Source organism: Centropristis striata, chromosome 15 (assembly GCF_030273125.1).
Source record: "Centropristis striata isolate RG_2023a ecotype Rhode Island chromosome 15, C.striata_1.0, whole genome shotgun sequence".
NCBI classification, from domain to species: Eukaryota; Metazoa; Chordata; class Actinopteri; order Perciformes; family Serranidae; genus Centropristis; species Centropristis striata.
Window position 1 is genome coordinate 37,096,382 of NC_081531.1, and position 20,000 is coordinate 37,116,381.

Below are 20,000 nucleotides of genomic sequence, written 5' to 3' on the forward strand. Positions count from 1 at the left end.
GTGTACCTGCATCAGCTGCATGGAGATCTCGTAGATCTCTCTGCTGGTGTCTGAAGCCTTGAACAGCACCAGGTTGAGCAGCGTCACCAGGTCACACGGGTAATTCCTGTCAGAAGAACGGAGATTAGTTCGGTCAGGGATTTGAAATATATAACAATAAGATGCATGAATTTTAATAGAGCTTTAGAGTCATGTTGATCATGTTTTATCTCATTTATTATTATTCATTTACTTTCCTTGCCTGTATTTCTTTTATTTGTATTTTATTATTTAGATTTTTTTTATTAGTTGTCCATGTTATTCTTGCATCATGTTATTCTGCTTCATTTTGTTTATTCCTGGAAATAATTTTTAATATAATAATAATATATTATTATTATTTCTTGATCTTCATAGGAAAATGTTATTTCCACTTTTAACATACACTACCGGTCAAAAGTTTTAGAACACCCCAATTTTTCCATTTTTTTATTGAAATTCAAGCAGTTCAAGTCAAATGAACAGCTTGAAAGGGTCCAAAGGTAAGTGGTGAACTGCCAGAGGTAAATAAAAAAAGGTAAGCTTAACCAAAACTGAAAAATAATGTACATTTCAGAATTATACAAGTAGGCCTTTTTCAGGGAACAAGAAATGGGTTAACAACTTAACTCTATGGAGTCTTGGGCTATTTTGTCCATTTTTGAATTCTTTTCATGTCTTTGTAAGTCATTTTGTGTCTTTTGGTGTCTTTTTTTGGTCATTTTGTGTCTTTTTTTGTCATTTTGTGTCTTTTTTTGGTCATTTTGTGTCTTTTTTTAGTCCTTTAGTCCAACATAAAATGTGATTTTGAATCTTTTTTTTACTTTCAAAACACTATCATGCTCAATAAAGAATTTTAAATGTTGCAAATGTGCATTAATTTCAGAGTGCACTGAGACATTAAACTGCATCATTTTCAATTAAATTCTGGAAAAGTTGGTGTGTTCTAAAACTTTTGACCAGTAGTGTATAGCTGGTGGCTCTTCACTGTGTTTAAAGGGAGAAGGACTCTATCACCTGTTGCCGCAGACGGTGGCGATGGCCTTGAAGCAGCCGGACGCCAGCTGGTAGGAGCCGGTGAAGCAGCGGTCCACGGCCCAGTTGAACAGGTTGATCTGGTCTGGGTTCAGTTCCAGGAGCAGGATCACCACCTCACAGCCCAGACGGTGCACCTGGAGCCAACACACAGCCACAGGTAAGAAGGAGCACCAGAGGAGCATCAGAGATAAAATAAAGACCTAAAGACCTTCTGAGAGTCGATAGAGAGTTACCGACCCGGATGTCGTGGCACGCCAAGATGTTGTCGAGCCACTTGTAGAGATATCCGTCAGTGGAGAGACCCACGTTGTCAAACACCGGACCGCAACACAGAACCGCTGACATGGCCTGGAGGCAGAGGTGGACTGGTTAGTGGGTTTATTTATTATGACTCAGTATGGTGGAGGGTTTATAGTCAGGCGGTTAGGACCAGATTTCAGAATAAAGGGGACACGCCGGACAAAACCACCACATTTTTTCTACATGCTCTCCATCACTATAGGTTTCAATCTTTGGTAGGAGCCACTTCATCAAGATTGCAGATTGGAGATGGCAGCCATATAAAGTCTATGAGAACCAATATATCTTCCAATCCACTTAGAAGGTCAATCTGAGTGTCAAAATCTACATTTTCTGGGTCAAAAAATCATTTAAAGCGATTGAGAATATCACTAGATGACTCACTGTAAATAATTTGTTGATCAAGATCTGACATGAGATGAAAGCGTTCCCTTGATTTTATTTAGCAGTGTACATGGCAGCTAATCTGAACTCTCCCATGAATATAGACTCCAAACATTTTCAGCTCAGGATTCCCTGCTGCAGCACTTGCAGACCTACCAGTCTGGGTGAAAATGAACATATCTATTGGATCAAATAATCATCTAGTGATATTCTCAATAGCTTTAAATGATTTCTTGACCCAGAAAATGTAGATTTGACTCCCAGATTGACCTTCTAAGTGGTTTAGAAGATAAAGCATTCCTCATAGACTTTATATGGGTGCCATCTCCGATCCACAATCTTGATGAAGTGGCTCCTACCAAAAATTGAAACTTATGGTGATAGAGAGCATGTGGGAAAAATGTGGTGCTTTTGTCCGGCGTGTCTCTTTATTTGGCTAAGCCGCCTGACTAATATGACTCAGTATGGTGGAGGGTTTCTATATTATTTTTATTTATTATGACTCAGTATGGTGGAGGGTCCTTCTCACCTTCAGAGCGCAGTACTGGTAGCGGGTGATCTGGTGGTTGCGGTCGCTGTAGCGGTCGAGGGGCGTGAACATGACGCTGAAGGGTCCGGCCCACTGGCTGAACAGGATGAAGAGGTGGTGTCTCAGAGACTGCTGAGGGAACAGGAAGCGCCGGTGGTGCACTGAGAACAGACAGGTGGAGGATTAAACACAGTGAATTATGACATGAAATATCATAAAAAGGCAATAAAAAGATTTACCAGGAACACACTGGATGAGGTTCGCCACCATCCCGCTGAAATGAGCTCTGATGTCTTTGAGCACGTCCTGCTCCTTCTCGTTCTCGGCCTCCAGCAGCATCCGGGTCAGATCCACGTACTCCAGGAAGAGAGCGCCCAGCGCCAGGGAGTCTCGCTCCAACGCCCCGTTGGTGCTGAGGAGGAGGAGGAGATCTGATGTTAGCAGCTAGGAGGAGCAGAAGGAGGCACTGAGAGAAGGATGCTGATCTACATCTACAAGGAACAACCAGTGATATTACACTAGGGTCCAAACATTTAATATATACACTACTGGTCAAAAGTTTTAGAACACACCAACTTTTCCAGAATTTAATTGAAAATGATGCAGTTTAATGTCTCAGTGTACTCTGAAATGAATGCACATTTTATGTTGGACTAAAGGACTAAAAAAAGACACAAAATGACAAAAAAAGACACCAAAAAAGACACAAAATGACTAAAAAAAAGACACAAAATTACCAAAAAAAGACACAAAATGACACCAACTTTTCCAGAATTTAATTGAAAACTATGCAGTTTAATGTCTCAGTGTACTCTGAAATTAATGCACATTTGCAACATTTAAAATTCTTTATTTCTTTCTTTCATAGTGTTTTGAAAGTAAAAAAAAGATTCAAAATCACATTTTATGTTGGACTAAAGGACTAAAAAAAGACACAAAATGACCAAAAAAGACACAAAAAAAGACACAAAATGACTAAAAAAAGACACAAAATGACTTACAAAGACATGAAAAGAATTCAAAAATGGACAAAATAGCCCAAGACTCCATAGAGTTAAGTTGTTAACCCATTTCTTGTTCCCTGAAAAAGGCCTACTTGTATAATTCTGAAATGTACATTATTTTCCAGTTTTGGTTAAGCTTACCTTTTTTTATTTACCTCTGGCAGTTCACCACTTACCTTTGGACCCTTTCAAGCTGTTCATTTGACTTGAACTGCTTGAATTTCAATAAAAAACTGGAAAAATTGGGGTGTTCTAAAACTTTTGACCAGTAGTGTATATATATATATATATATATATATATATAAGACTAGAGGTGAGAGTGATGGATGTGTCTCCACCTGTCACTGATGACTGCAGCGTTGGCCAGCAGCTCAAAGATCCTCAGCAGCTGCAGCCGCAGCAGATCTCTCCTCTCTCTGCGCTTCTTGTTCTGAAAGCAAACACACAGTCATTTCACTGGTAAATTAATGTAAATATTACATTAAAGCCCATCAGTTAATACTCCACAAGACTGTTACAGTATAAATGGCCAATGCAAATATATATCATTCCAGTTAAATTAAATCAATAAAATAGCAATATCCAAGAGACATATGTATGAAAAAGGAAACAGAAAAAAAATAATTTACAGTTTTATTATTACTACTACTACTATTACACTTAAAACCATATTATATCTTGTACTTATACTATATTATAACTATATTATATATTACAACTGAATTATATCACAATATACTATTATATATGTTCTACTGTTTTACCACATCTTACCCTACATTATATTTAGATTTTACTATTTCAGTTAAGGTGTACTGTTTACATATATAATAGACAAGCTAGTATTCATGTTACTGTGTCATTTTACCTCATATTATTGTTTATAATTGTTCTTGTGGACTTCATTTACATTTACTTCAATTCTTATACAAGTTGTATTTACCTCCTATTTTATGAAGTGTTGTGTTTTTTATTATTTATCTGTCTAAGGTGGCAACACCGAAGTAAAGTCTTATTTAATCTCAATGTATTGTTTTGTTTATTCAGGGCAAACTGTTTCTTGAAAGGAAAATTTATTTAAATATACATTAAAAGGACAAATAGTCCATTTTCAAAAATAATAAACAATTAACCTATGGAAAAACATCTCTAATAAATGAGTAAACACTATATTTACAACAGGAAAGATTTACTTCTGCTGTTTATAAAAGAAATCTAACTCTGGATTCTCATGAAACTCCATCAGGAGTTTATTTTTACATTTTCTGTCTGCGATCAATAAAGTAAATCTGATCCTGTTTCACAACAGTCAGTGTGTTTCTGTGTGTGTGTGTGTGTGTGTGTGTGTGTGTGTGTGTGTGTGTGTGTGTTTCTGTGTGTGTGTGTGTGTGTGTGTGTGTGTGTGTGTTTCTGTGTGTGTGTGTGTGTGTGTGTGTGTGTGTGTGTGTGTGTGTGTGTGTGTTACCTCCGGCCTCCTCTCCAGCGCCTCCTTCATCAGTGGATGGAGTTCTTCCACCAGCTCCCTGTAAACAGCATCAGAGAGGAGAAACCAATTGATTGCTTTATTGTTAACTCTTCCTTCCCTGCAGATGGACAGCCTGATTTATGGGGACAGCCTGACTTATGGGGACAGCCTGATTTATGGGGACAGCCTGATTTATGGGGACAGAGCGGTTTGTAACACAGATCCATATGTCTCAAGCCTTTAAAACACTAATCCTCGTCAACACACGTCATGTTAGACACATTCCATAATCTCTTCAATAACAACGAGCGCCCTTTGGAAAACATTTCAGGTTAAAAATAGAAGATCTCTTTTTAAAATGAAAACAATGGAAGCTCTGTAACATCTCTCCTCATCGCTGACGCAGCGTTTCTCTTTTCTCCTCTGGTGTCGGAGGCATTTAGCTCCTCTCAGGTATGAGGAGAATGTAGCGACAGGTGATCCAGGAACAGAGACGGCAGCGTGAACAGAGACATCAGGACCAGATCTAGCACAGCATTTATCTTCTACTGGGATCTACTGTGATCTACTGTGATCTATTGTGATCTACTGTGATCTATTGTGATCTACTGTGATCTACTGTGATCTATTGTGATCTACTGTGATCTACTGTGATCTATTGTGATCTATTGTGATCTATTGTGATCTACTGTGATCTATTGTGATCCATTGTGATCTACTGTGATCTATTGTGATCTACTGTGATCCATTGTGATCTACTGTGATCTACTGTGATCTATTGTGATCTACTGTGATCTATTGTGATCTACTGTGATCTATTGTGATCCATTGTGATCTATTGTGATCTACTGTGATCTACTGTGATCCATTGTGATCTACTGTGATCTATTGTGATCTACTGTGATCTATTGTGATCTACTGTGATCTACTGTGATCTATTGTGATCTACTGTGATCTACTGTGATCTACTGTGATCTACTGTGATCTATTGTGATCTGTCTGGTGGCATTCTCTCCGTTCAGGCTTCGTCTGTTTATTCTCTGCACATAACAATAACAAACAGCAGTTTTCATCTTGGCATTAAATCAGAATCTAACTCAATATCTAACGTGTGTGTGTGTGTGTGTGTGTGTGTGTACCTGTGTGTGTATGAGGGGCATTTTATGCCAGCACACTATACTAAAACGCGTGTACAGCGCCTATGCGATGACATCAAACGTCTAACGTGCGCGTGTAAATTCCATTCACTTTCAATGGACAGACAGGCGTCACGCAGGCGTCACGCAGACGCTGTACACGCGTTGTTGCACATACGCCTACGTGACGGCTGCGTGACGGGTGAACTACGCCTCAAATACGTGACATGAAGACCCGCGTGACTGTTAAGTACAATTCTACATAGGCGTACAGACACGCGTATTGCGAGTACACCAGATAACATGGGTGACGGGTGAAAAGTGCCACTAGCGAACGTAGTGGACGCCTGTGTGTGTGTGTAACGCGTGTACGCCTATAACAGTTCAGCTGTTACACAGAGTTCAGCTTCATATGGTATTGTTTATAAGAAAGCACAACTTATAGATGAAGAGAAAGACTATCTCGTACGTACCAGATAAACTTAACTTTTTTCCGGCCAAAACCGGAGGCTTAATTAGCCTGTTTTAGGAGTGAAAGTCAGCAAAATGCAGCTTAAACAAAATGTTTTACCTCATTAGTTAACTACGAATGTCTGTAAAACATAATGGGACTGTGCATAAGTGCCGAATTGGGTTAAACAGTGTAGATATAAGGTCCGATGGAATCATATTGTGAACGGACTGCTGTCCACTATGGCTACTGAATATTCATTAGATAGGTCCGCATGGCTACTTAATAGGAGTTCAGGGGTGACAGCGATTACGGCTTTCTGTCAGGCAGGGTAAACCCTACCTAATTACAGCTGGTGCGTAATGAAACTGTATGTCCGCAACGCGCGAAGCTGGGAACTGGCTGTGAGCGTTGCACTTTACTATTAGCCTACTATTTTTAAGTAGCTGAAATTATTTTAATTATCCCGAGAGAGAGAGAGAGAGAGAGAGAGAGAGAGAGAGAGAGAGAGAGAGAGAAGAGAGAGAGAGAGAGAGAAGAAGAGAGGAGAGAGAGAGAGAGAGAGAAGAGAGAGAGAGATTTCGTTAACAAGAAAATAAAAACTGGCCTGAAAATAATAGAAATATCCTGACAGCTCTGTGGGGGGGCTTGGAGTTCATCTGTAAGTTGTGCTTTCTTATAAACAATACCATATGAAGCTGAGACTCTGTGTAACAGCTGAACTGTTACACAGAGTAACACACTGTTAACGTACACGCGTTACACACACACACAGGCGTCCACTACGTTCCTCAGTCGCTTCGTGGCACTTTTCACCCGTCACCCATGTCATCTGGTGTACTCTCGCAATACGCGTGTCTGTAAGCACGCCTTATTAATCAGACTTTATGCTGGCACAGGCGACGCATTCTAGGCGTTTAAGTATAGTGTTGCTGGCATAAAATACCCCTCATAGTATGTGTGTGTGTGTGTGTGTGTGTGTGTGTGTGTGTGTGTGTGTGTTTCTGTGTGTGTGTGTGTGTGTGTGTGTGTGTGTGTGTGTGTGTGTGTTTGTGTGTGTGTTTCTGTGTGTGTGTGTGTGTGTGTGTGTGTGTGTTACCTGAACACCAGAGCGTTGGTGCAGCCGAAGCCCAGCACCAGGGACTCGGTGATCTCCAGACTCTCGGCCCTCATCAGAGGAACCAGCTGTTTGAGCAGCCAGGCCACGGAGGGCGTGCCGATCACCTGAGGAATGGAATAAAAACATTAAACAGAGACACTCACCTTACCATAAGGTGCCAGGTAGACAACCATTGTCATTCAAAATGAAGATAAGTGAATTCACTGTGGGTGGATATCTTCTTGAAAAAGCTTATAAGCTTAATAATTTGTTTATTTATTTAATTAATTATTGTAATCATTACTGGAATTGTATCCAATGTGATCTTCAAAAAATCACATTCAAAAAAGTTTTAACTAAAATGTTTTTATCTATTTGCCTATTTATTTGATGTTAAACTCTTTATGCTACAATACTGACCATTTAATTAAAATGTAATGTTTGTTATAATTAAAAACTAAAAAGCTGTTAAAGAAATAACTGGCAGAATAATCATCTTCTTTGACCATCTGTCAAATCTGGAGTTCATGAAATGATCCCCAATAGTTTTTTTAGACTCCTCAGCAGGAACACGGACCTTGTTGTCGTAGGTGACGCTGCCGTCGGGCGTGGTGGCGGTGATCTCTGGCGTGGAGGCCCTCAGGTGACCCGGGGACATGATGCTGGGCTTGGCCACGCCCAGACACAGGATCAGGTAGTTCCTCCACAGGGAGAGGTAGCTGTCGCTGCCCGCCGTGCTCGTCTTCTTGGCGTTCACTGGACTGCTGCAGGAAAACAACACCAAGAACAAGGTTATTTAAGTCAGGTACTTATTTAAGTCAGTGATGAATGTCTTAAAGCAGCTGTTCTCAACCTTGGGGTCGGGACCCCAATTGGGGTCGCGAGATGATTTCTGGGGGTCGCCAAATAATTTTGGAAGTCAGCTCTGTCTCCACTGTGTTTTAGTCTTTTTGGTCATTTAATGTCTTTTTTTTTTTTTATCTTTCTTTGGTTATTTTGTGTCTTTTTTTGATCATTTTGTGGTCAATTTGTGTCTTTTTTGGTAATTTTGTGTCTTTTTTGGTAATTTTGTGTTTTTTTAGTCATTTTGTGTCTTTTTTTGGTAATTTTGTGTCTTTTTTTGTCATCTTGTGTCTTTTTTGGTCATTTTGTGTCTTTTTTTATCATTTTGTGGTCAATTTTGTGTCTTTTTTTTGGTCATTTTGTGTCTTTTTGTGTCTTTTTTGGTAATTTTGTGGGGTTTTTTGGTAATTTTGTGTTTTTTAGTCATTTTGTGTCTTTTATTGATCATTTTGTGTCTTTTTTTGGTAATTTTGTGGTCAATTTGTGTCTTTTTTGTAATTTTGTGTCTTTTTTTTGGTAATTTTGCGTCTTTTTTTGGTAATTTTGTGTCTTTTTTGGTAATTTTGTGTCTTTTCTGGTAATTTCGTGTCTTTTTTTGGTCATTTTGTGTCTTTTTGGGTGATCTGAACTGTGTGTGAGATTGTGTTCAGTGAGCGGGGGTCACGGACAACATGCATATTAAATTGGGGGTCGCGACTCAAAAAGGTTGAGAACTACTGTCTTAAAGGATGATAAAGTGTGTGTTCTGTACTTGGGGTCGACCAGCGGCAGCAGCAGCTGCAGCCGTGTGAAGGCGTAGGGCCAGGCGTAGCCCAGCGCCGTGGGGCAGTGTTTGGGGAGGTGCTCCTGACGGAGGAAGATGTGCAGGCAGAGCACCCAGGGGTCCTTCAGGCACTGGGCGAAGATCCAGACGTGGCTGGGGCTCTTCACGTCGTAGGAGCTGCTCACCAGCCGAGCCGTCCACTCCACCAGCCACTGCAGGTCCACGTGGTGGTTGAGGGGCAGCGTGGACTGAGGAGGGGGAGGAGCTTATTATTATTATTATATGGATATTATGATCCACAGCAGCAGATATGAACGTGTTGGAGAAACGTTACTGAGACACACTCACCGAGTCAGAGACGGCCACATGAACAAAGCTGTCCATGACGGCGGGACTCAGCTGGTCCATGACCTCGATCATGGGTCTGTCATCATCCTGCAGGGGGACGTTAATAGAATATCAGCTATATTTATATATTTATATATGATCTATATTTATAACAGCGTCACACGATGAGAGGAGTCACAGGCTGCATATGCTGCATATCTAATCACAGCTCAGACGGCTCCACTCGGTCCTTTCTGCCTCTTCAGCTGCCTGATACATGCTTTAATATTTGTCCATGGACTGTATATTTATTATATTTATTGCTTTGGAGCTAAACAGAAGTTTAAAAAGTTGGAGAAGCTTGTCACAGGGTTACTACACATTTTATATTTCACATTTCCATACTTTTCCAGGCTCAAAATTCCATGTTTTTAGTATAATTTCCAGACCACAGTCTGAGGACTGGATGTTTATTTTGTAAATAAATGGTCCAAGGCGGGTTTTATTCTTATTCTTATTTATTATTTATTATCTTATTGGTTGCTCTCGTTGCTAAAGCGTGACTCTGGTTCAGGATGTTAAAGACGGCAGCGTTTTGCATTTGTCTGCCAGCTGCCTCCTCCCTCATGTGGAAGAGGGAGAAAGACTTTACACAAAGTTTGCATTCAGCTTTCTTTTCCTATTTGGGTTCCTGAGCCAACCAGGCTTTTAAACGTCTTGCAGCATGTGAGGCGGAGGACGCTTTGCATAGCCGTGCACGTTCAGTCACATTCAGACTTCTCGCCTTGTTTCCAGGACTCTGATTCATCCTTTCACACATTTTATCTGCCTGCTCCAAATAAAAAACCCTCTGCTTGTATGATCACTTTACTTTGAGAAATTCTCAATTCTATAAGTTCAAACAAAGAAAAGGGACAGTAATCTGGAAATCACAATGTTTCCATACCTATCCGAATCTGGGAAACCTTTGGCTATAATCTGATAATGATTTAGCCTCTGGGAGAAAGTTCTGCTCCAAGATATCAATGTTTCCAGTCGATTAGCAGCGTGAGAATGGAGCTGAAGACTATGATCAGATAGTTCACATGGAGCCAGTTTACACTCAGTAAACAAGGTCAAATATAAAAGGTAAACACTACATTGTCGCCATTGTATCAATATTATGCTCATCCAGTCCTGGAGATGTTAAACTCATCCTATCCTATGCAGGAACCCTGCTGTGGTTTATTATTACCATATTATTATTACCTTCATCTTGCCAACCATCCTAACAACTGATGTTCTTCTTTTTTTAACTTCTTAAGTGTCCTTGTTCTTGTTCTATTCTGTGTTTTTTTCTATTGTTGTTTTTATTTATGCTACCTCAGTATTTTATTCTATTGTATTTTATTGTACTTGAATACCGGACTGCTGTGACAACCGAATTTCCCTTCGGGGATGAATAAAGTAATCAATCAATCTATCAATCTATCTATCTATCTATCTATCTATCTATCTATCTATCTATCAATCTATCAATCTATCTATCTATCTATCTATCTATCTATCTATCTATCTATCTATCTATCTATCTATCTTGTCTGGTGAACATGTCCCTGTACCTCAGCGTGTCCCAGAGCGGTGAAGAGGCAGCGGATCTCTCTCAACACGCCCACGGCCAGCTTCCTGGTGCTGATCTGACAGGAGCAGAGCAGCAGCAGGGCCAGTCCCTCCACCGCATGCAGCACCGAGCAGTGGGGACTCCGCTCAGGTAGTCTGGGGCTGGACTGATGGAGAGGAGGACGAAGAGGAGGAGGAGTTAGTGAAGAGGAGGCACTTTATCTGACCAGCAGTTCATCCTGGAGTTAGTAAGTTGGCTCTTTAAACGGACAAAGTGCTAAAGAATCATTTAGTAATGAGCTGCAGAACATCATGTTTTAAAGCTAAGAAAAGAAAACAATCAGTGATCTTTGAGATATGGCATGTGATGTATTAATAAATAAATAGGTTGATATTTTTGTCATTTTAAACTACAAACCTCGACTCCCCCTCTGGTCTTGCCCTGCAGCTGCAGCGCTAGCCTCCACTGGGTCAGCAGCTGCAGCAGCAGCTTCACTGAAGCATCCTGCAGACCCTGGTGGGTGTCCTGCACCTGGACAGTTAGAGAAGAACATACTTACAACATACAACATACTGGCAAAGTACGTGGAACAAATGCAAATACAGGATCAAATCTGTAATTGTAATGTTAGTTCTACCTCTCGCAGGAGGAAATGTGTGTAACCAAACAGGACGTCCTCCCTCCAGTCTGAGAAGTCCAGCAGCAGACTCTGCAGGGAGTTCTGGGAAATCAGACGCAGCTCATCGTCCATGTGCACCGTCAGGCTGCAGAACACATGGAAACAACACAACATGTAGGAAAATATGTCACTTTATTCACTAGAACTCCAAAGTGCAGACCTATGACAGGGGACAGGATGGATACTCAGAAAAAACCTACAGAATTTATTAAAAATAAATTTAAACCTTTCATTTAAAAGAAAAATAATATGATTGAAGTGGCAAAATTAATAAGAAAAAAATCATCAAAAAATCATCGGTATGTAGTTTTCTTCTGAATAGTCTCTTAAAGCCCAGATGCTTTTGATAAAAATGGTGATTCTGGGCTAATATTAAGAATAATCCTGTAATGTGAAAGTTTGTTTCCACTCTAGTCTCAATGACATTTTAAATAAATTTGTGTTTTTACTCATAAATGTACCACCATATTACTGCTCTGTCAGGTGTTTTAACTCAACTACAATGGCCCTAAAACACAATATTACAGACCTGACACAAGCATTTGCCTTTTATATCTAATCAGCGTGTTTCAGCGTGTTTCAGCGTGTTAAAACGTCTGTGACTCACCGTGACAGCAGGTCGATGAGCTCAGGTTTGGACATGGCGTCAGGGAGGATACGAGGAATAGCAGCAACACACGTCCTGAACAGGTCGATCTTTGGTTTCCTCTCACCGCTGGTTAACCAGAGATAGCTGTTAATAACTCAGACTACAGACTGGTCAAATGTGTCTACTATAAACAACACATATCAAATCAAATCAAATAGTCTTTATTGTCATTATATAGTTCACTGTACAACGAAATTGAAAGTGCCGCTGCATGAGGTGCATAGTTATGACAATCATAACACAAAACAACATGAGTAAAAACATTTTTAAAAAATACCGAGGGACAAAAACAAGAACAAGGAAATGTGATGTAATAAATAAGTATAAAAATAAATATATTAAAAAAAAAGGAAGTAAATAAAAGTAGTAAAAAATAAAATTAAAATAAAAATAAAAATAAAAATAAAAATAAAAATAAAATAAAAATAAAAATAAATATTTATAAAAAAAATATATATATATTTGTCGGGCCGTGTCAATCACTCAGAATAATAATAATAATAATAATAATAATAATAATAATAATAACCCTAGATATCACTCTGTAGCTACATACGTGATCATGTCCTCTGGTTCCTTGTTGAGCATCTGGACGCTGGTGAGCATCATGCAGCGTCCCACCTCCTTGTCCAGGTGTCTCAGGATGTTGTCCAGAGCCTTCCTCACCTGGGAGTAGTACAGGGACATACCTGAGGAGACGGAGACAGTTAGAGACTAGAGTTAGAGACTAGAGCTAGAGACTAGAGTTAGAGACTAGAGACTAGAGACTAGAGTTAGAGACTAGAGTTAGTTATAATGTGGTGAATGCCTGCAGATATCACGGACCGATTAGCTTAGCTTCCTCCTCAGTGAGCGTCTTGCTGAGATACGTCTTCTTCTTCTTCAGAGAGTTCCCGGAGGGCAGCGTGGCGCCCGTGTTGGGCATCGGAGGCTCTCCGTCCTTCTGCTGCAGAGCGTCTGCTATCACCAGGAACGCCCGCAGACCGATGTTCATACGCTGCAACACACACACGCAGAGTCCTTATTATTATTATTATTAATTATTATTATTATTATTATTATAGATAGACACACAGAGTCCTGAAGCACGCCACACAGCACGGTTAATAATAATAATAATAATTATTATTATTATTATTATTATTATTATTATTATTATAGATAGACACAGAGTCCGGAGTGTAGCCACACAGCACGGTTAGCAGGAGCAGCAGTGAGTTTATAGCAGAGGAGTAAAGGCATATTTCTAAGGCTCCGTTTACACGAGGACGGTCTGAACAGAAGACCTAAAGTGGCGTCTCGTCTTCACTTTTTATTCCTGGTTTAGACGAGCGTTTTCAGGAGGAAATCTGCTGCATACGGTGATCTAAAGTGTGTGAAATGTGATTGTATGCAGCCAGGCGGCATCACTTAAAGCCATAAGAGCATCTTTGGGCATGCAGAAGTTTTCACGCCACACATTTTCATCAGCTACTCCTTCCACAAAGTTCTCCTCCATCACTAGATCTCCCAGGTCTCCTCCAAAGCCGAAGTGCATGTTGTGACCACAGCTGAACCTCTGGAGGCTCCCAGCGTCTCTGACTGAAGACTACAGATAAACCTGGCCTGCTGGTCCCTGTAGCGGGCCGGAGGATAAACTTCTGGTGTGTGTGCGGTTGTGTGCACATGACTGAGTGTGTGTTCTCTCTCACCTCGGGGTTGAGGCTGAAGGCTTTGGCAGGTTTCCCGACGCTCAGCAGGTCAAATATGATCTCCTTCATGGCGAAATCCAGTCTCTCCTGAGCAGAGAAACAAACGGCTGTTACAGGCTCTCAGAGCTGATAATAATAATAATAATAATAATAATAATAATAATAATAATAATAATGTGGTGTGATGTGAAGCAGAGAGGCAGCCATGCTGCAGAGATGTGACAGTTTATTACAGAGAAATAACAAGTGCACATCATGTATCTATACGTGTTATTTAGACTAAATGTTGGGTGAAAGTACTAAAAATAAAACATTTTTTAGTGAACTCTGTCTGATAAACCAGAGTTTGTGTTTGTTGGTGATAGCAGAGAGAATTATTAAACATTAACATTAAACACTAAACACAACAAACCACTTCATCCCTCATGTGCTTTGACCTATAACAGAGTTACCTCAATATAAAAACTTTATTTTTTACTTATACTACTTTACTTATGAGTGATACACACCTGCGCAATAAACTGGATGATTTTGACAAAAATATTGAGCGGCATGTCTCTGGGCACGACGCTGCGGTTCCCTTTAGGGAAGAGAGTGGAGGTGATGGAGGTCAGACGGCTGCAGGAGACAGGAGGAAAACATTTAGATTAAAGTTCAATACCTCAGCAACATCATCATAGTTTATGATAATAAATTATTTCCATATCAAGTTTTAATAACACTGAAACTAAACACCAAAACACTGCTCTGTGTCTGAAAGAAATCTTACAGCACAAAAAAACAAGCAAAAACATGGCAGTTTTAATTAAGAGGGTCGCTTATATAAGCCCTTTGGGCTTTTTGATCTTTCCTGCATTTTCTTTTACTGTTTCTTGTACTGTTATTTCCTAACGATTGTATGTTTTTTAAGTGCAGACAACAATAAAAAAAAATTAAAAAAAAGACTTGTGGCTGGTACCTCTGTGTTCCAGTGTTGCTCTCACACTTGATCCGGATCATGTAGACCCACAGCAGGCGGTACAGGGACTCCAGAGCCACGCGGGCCATCTTCGGGTCTTTATTCTGCATCCACACAAAAGAAATGTATATGATATTTCACCAGGTGATTATTTTACATGCAGAATGTTTCACTGTGACTCACTGTATGCAGCACATACACTGATTTACCAGCTAAAACAGTGAGCTCATAAATCAGATGAAAAGTCCTAATGAGTCCTCATAAATCACTTCTGAACCTGCAGAGTTTCCCTCCAGGTCGTACATACTGTACTGATGCTGGTTTATAGTTGACGAGGTATTAGCTGCTGCTGCTGCAGGAGTCTGAAGCTCAGTGTTGCATGTTCTGGTTCTCCACGTTAGGGAATTTAGTTCAATGTGTAGCTCATGAGCTAATACAGCTCCACATTGACCTGGTGCTGTGGTGACTGTAGGATGTGCATGGTGCAGAGAGACAGACTGACCTTGAGGTTGGAGAGGCAGTTGTTGAGGAAGACGTGCCAGCGGCTGAGGAAGAACTGCTTCTGACTGACACACAGCAGGCAGGTGACCAGCGGGTACAGAGCCTGCAGGAGACACAAAGACACATTTGCATCAGCCACTTCACATTCAAAGTGAATTCATCACATGGAAATATAAAATAAATGATTCAGGCATGGAGCTGATTACTTTAAAATGTTTTACATGTTGAATCTGTTCATTGTGCCATAATAACAAGTAACAAGTGAGTCAAAAAAGGTCTGAAAATCATTATTTTTTAAGCTAAAATCTAATGTCCACTTCTTTTATCATTAAAAAACAATTACATTATTTCAAATTAAGCCTTAAACAATCATGTTCCACTCCCACCTCATAAATCCCTCATTAAGCTGTTTCCTTCTTGTCTTCCTCACTGGAAATAAATCAGTTTAACAAAAGAGAACAACTAGTTCCATGTGCTTCTTATTACCACAGGTTGGTCTGATCTATAGTTCATTTATGGACTAAAACATATTTCCCTCCTTTCACAGATGAAATGACAGTTTCAAGAACACCATGACCAGTTTATTTAAATCTTTAAGCTTCATGGACAACATTTTAAAACATTTCAATGACTTTTCCACAACCCATAATAAAATTATTACCATTCACAACACAAACCTGACTGTTTAAAATATAATAGTTGGTTATTTTTCATATTCACTTCAAATGCTTTGAACTACAGCTACTGTCATACATTGCAATTTATAAAAACACAAAAAAAACAAGCACTTATATGACTTTCAAGCATGAGGAAAACTGAAAATATTGTACTATCAATGTATTCTTATTGCATTTAAATAAAGGCAACAATGTAAAAGTAGTTATGGAAACATTGGATTCATTGAGCTACATGTTAAATCACATTGTCCCATTTATTGTTTTCTTGCTCAGCCAACATCTCAGATTCAAACTATTATAATAATTACTATAAAGTAATATCAGTTAGCTGGCATACGTTGAGAAAAACGTACGTGATGGTAGGGATATTAAAATAATTTAGACAGTGCTTTATGTTTTATATTTTAGATTCTTCTTCTGTTCTCTCACCTGGATGGTTTTCAGTTGCAGCTTTTCAAGAATTAATTTCTGGCATTTCTTGCCTTTCTTAATGTGTTTGAGAGCATCAAAGCAAAACTGTGAAGAATCTAAAATATAAAACATATTCTGGTTTGTTTTAACACTTTTGTTAACTACATAATTCCATTTAATATAAATCTACAATGTAGAAAATATAATAAAAATAAAAAACCATTGAATGAGAAGGTGCGTCCAAACTTTTGACTGGTACTGAATATTGTGATATAAATCATTATCGATTATTATCAAATGATCAATATCAGGGTGAAAGATTCTGGACCTAAAAAACATCGTCACACATCGACTCACTGGAGCTAAAAACCTAAATATATTAGCTGTTATGTTTCATTGCATGGGAAACTGTCCACAGAAGATTAATGGAACATGTTCACTATTCTCTGCAGTTTGTTTCTTTCTTTAATATTTAGGAAACCTAAATATTAAAGGAAGAAACAAACTGCAGAGAATAGTGAACATGGCCTCTAAGATTTTAGGGAAGCCACAGAAACATTTGAGCTGTCTTTATGATGAATTAATTAGAAGTAAAGCTGAGAAGATAATTAATGACTCCTCTGATATCATGTACAGCGAATTTGAGCTTTTACCTTCGGGGAAGCGGTTAATACTACCGATGGCAGGAAGAACCTGTACAAAAAGTCCTTTATCCCAGAAGCTGTCAACGCTATAAATAAGACCAGAATGCGGTGGATATTTACCCTGTTTACTCCTGTTGTTTCCTTTGCTGAGGGTTTTATTCTCTGAATAAATCAGGTCTTAGACCTACATTTGTAAACTTGATTTGTGCTGTGGTGAGCTTTTATGAAATTTTGTACTTGTATGGGTGCTGTGTGAAGTACAGTTATTGCTGTAGGCTATTTTATATTTTTCTATCCTTGAAATGTTTTTCTTTATTGTTTTACTATTTATTCTGTTTGTTTTGAGACATGTCTATGGTGAAATCAAAGAGGAATTTACACTCAGTGGATAATAAAGTTTTCGTATTCGTATTCGTATTCGTATTAATTTAATTTAAAAGAAATAAATTCATGACTTTTCCACTGAACCTTTCACTGATTGTTCAAGGTTTCCGTGAGCGTAGAGCGTAGAGCGCAGAGCGTAGAGCGTAGAGCGCAGAGGGCAGAGCGTAGAGCGCAGAGCGTAGAGCGCAGAGCGCAAAGCGTAGAGCGCAGAGCGCAGAGCGTAGAGCGCAGAGCGCAGAGCGCAGAGCGTAGAGCGTAGAACGCAGAGCGCAGAGCGTAGAGCGTAGAGCGCAGAGCGCAGAGCGTAGAACACAGAGCGCAGAGCGTAGAGCGTAGAGCGCAGAGCGTAGAGCGCAGAGCGTAGAGCGCAGAGCGCAGAGCGTAGAGCGTAGAGCGCAGAGCGTAGAGCGCAGAGCATAGAGCGCAGAGCGTAGAGCGTAGAGCGCAGAGCGTAGAGCGTAGAGCGTAGAGCGCAGAGCGTAGAGCGTAGAGCGCAGAGCGCAGAGCGTAGAACGCAGAGCGCAGAGCGTAGAGCGTAGAGCGCAGAGCGTAGAGCGTAGAGCGCAGAGCGTAGAGCGTAGAGCGTAGAGCGCAGAGCGTAGAGCGCAGAGCGTAGAGCGTAGAGCGCAGAGCGTAGAGCGTAGAGCGCAGATCGTAGAGCGCAGATCGTAGAGCGTAGAGTGCAGAGCGTAGAGCGTAGAGCGTAGAGCGCAGAGCGTAGAGCGTGGGAATCCTGAGCAGAAAGTTCACAAACAGAACTAATGTCTCGTCTGTTTACTCGTCATGTTCGTCTGCATGCAGATCATTCTTCACCATCAATGTGTTCAGTGATGTGTGTGTGTGTGTGTTCAGGTCCACCCTGGTCAGGAATGGTTAATGTTAGAGGAGGTTTACCTGTCGCTCCTCTTTACCTGTCGCTCCTCTTTACCTGTCGCTCCTTATCAGAGCTGCTGCTCCTTATCTGTCTCTCTCAGCTCCTCTGAATGTCAGAGTTAAAACTATTACGGAACACAGCACATTACTGTCATTCCTGTCATGTCTGTCCATTCTGCTCACATAGCAGCATATTGTTTGTTTGTAGTCGTGCATACCTTTGCATTGGAAAGGTGAAACAGCGTACAGTATGTGTGTGAGCAGAGGGGTGTGGTGGGTGTTGAATGCATGGTTTCCTCTCAGTATTTGGAGAATGTAAAGAAGGAAACGTGCCCAGTGGCCGAGTGTTTAGCTGTCTGCAGCCCTGAGGACACGACTCTCTGTCACAGCAGAATATATATATATATATATATATATATATATATATATAATATGTATACCATAAAGAGCTCATCAACAGCATCCAGCAGTAATGCCACACAGCAGCCGAGTGCCATCTTTTATCATTTCATTTGCTTATCAAATGTCTGTGGGATTCGAGCCAAAGGTCGTAAATATTTTTCTCATCTTATCTAATCATAAAAATGTTTCTTAAACTCAGCCAATCAAATTCATCTTTCAAGAATCTATAAATTAGTGTTTCCACCTTGAAACAAGAAAGATGAAGGTAGTTTACCACCTAAAGTTAGTTTGCTCTGATCTGAATCAGTTGATGAGTTTGTAAACTTGGTTCAGTTTCTTTTTACACAGAGATAAAATCCACATGAACAACAGTGAATCACTCCACTGATGGACAGGTTTGTCTGTGGCGAGAGAAGAGAGTAAATAAAGTGTTCAGGAGTCTTTCCAGTGGAGGCAGACGGGTGAAGATCTGCCACAGTGCAGGTAAGCATGTTTAAGGCGGGACGGAAAGTTGGAAGCAAGAAAAAAAACCACCAGGAAAATGTATACCAACATAATGCCGAATGCACTTTGAAACGTCTTCAAAATCAGTTGATTTTATAGCTACTGCTACACACATACCACAGTCTGTTTTTAACCTCAGCAAACAGTTTAGGTGCAAAATGCACCCTTTAATGCATAATTTCAACAAAAGTTTGGAAAATAGGACTTTATCTAAACTAAACTAAATCTATCTAAACTAAAGACAAAAACAAACTTATAGGAAAGATTAGTGTGGAAGCTTCACATAATCAGGAAAGAACGTAGTTCAATTTTGGTAACCAGAGATTCCTGTTTCCTGTTTGACATTCAGAGGTAAAACTTGAGAAAGGGAGTTTAGTTTACAGCGTGCTTGTTGGTGTGAGACTTAATGAGGGAGATGAACTGCATCTAATCTGCTGATTCCCTGGTCTGTTTCCCCGCTGAGGGCAGATTCTGTCCATCTGTTAGAACTCTGCTGTCCTCCAGCAGAGATAAAAGCCACATGTTGGGTTACAGTAAGAGCTCCACCAGCTGATATTAATGGAGGAAGCAGTGATGAACAGAACGAGGAGAACCTACCAGAGAGTGCTTCTTCCTGGAGGACAGGTCCAGCGTGGTGTCGTGCAAACTCTCTACGAAGGTTCGTAGGCAG

The 20,000-nt window shown here is 40.1% G+C and overlaps 1 protein-coding gene across 2 annotated transcripts in view; it reads right to left on the minus strand.

Annotated features, from left to right (window-relative positions):
• The window catches only part of fryb (furry homolog b (Drosophila)), a 76,055-nt gene that overhangs the window by 28,977 nt on the left and 27,078 nt on the right, over positions 1 to 20,000 (minus strand). For both annotated transcript variants that reach the window (XM_059351417.1, XM_059351418.1), the window contains exons 10-31: positions 19,928 to 20,000; positions 15,437 to 15,538; positions 14,935 to 15,038; positions 14,486 to 14,594; positions 13,977 to 14,063; positions 13,111 to 13,282; positions 12,842 to 12,974; positions 12,244 to 12,351; positions 11,595 to 11,721; positions 11,375 to 11,488; positions 10,959 to 11,123; positions 9,379 to 9,465; positions 9,019 to 9,278; positions 8,002 to 8,188; positions 7,425 to 7,549; positions 4,739 to 4,796; positions 3,612 to 3,703; positions 2,509 to 2,681; positions 2,270 to 2,430; positions 1,294 to 1,404; positions 1,036 to 1,190; positions 7 to 106 (exon numbers count right to left, since the gene is read on the minus strand). The exon at positions 19,928 to 20,000 is cut by the window's right edge and continues 26 nt beyond it. In XM_059351417.1, the coding sequence (XP_059207400.1) occupies positions 7 to 106; positions 1,036 to 1,190; positions 1,294 to 1,404; positions 2,270 to 2,430; positions 2,509 to 2,681; positions 3,612 to 3,703; positions 4,739 to 4,796; positions 7,425 to 7,549; positions 8,002 to 8,188; positions 9,019 to 9,278; positions 9,379 to 9,465; positions 10,959 to 11,123; positions 11,375 to 11,488; positions 11,595 to 11,721; positions 12,244 to 12,351; positions 12,842 to 12,974; positions 13,111 to 13,282; positions 13,977 to 14,063; positions 14,486 to 14,594; positions 14,935 to 15,038; positions 15,437 to 15,538; positions 19,928 to 20,000 (2,803 nt within the window). The remainder of the gene's footprint in view (positions 1 to 6; positions 107 to 1,035; positions 1,191 to 1,293; positions 1,405 to 2,269; positions 2,431 to 2,508; positions 2,682 to 3,611; positions 3,704 to 4,738; positions 4,797 to 7,424; positions 7,550 to 8,001; positions 8,189 to 9,018; positions 9,279 to 9,378; positions 9,466 to 10,958; positions 11,124 to 11,374; positions 11,489 to 11,594; positions 11,722 to 12,243; positions 12,352 to 12,841; positions 12,975 to 13,110; positions 13,283 to 13,976; positions 14,064 to 14,485; positions 14,595 to 14,934; positions 15,039 to 15,436; positions 15,539 to 19,927) is intronic.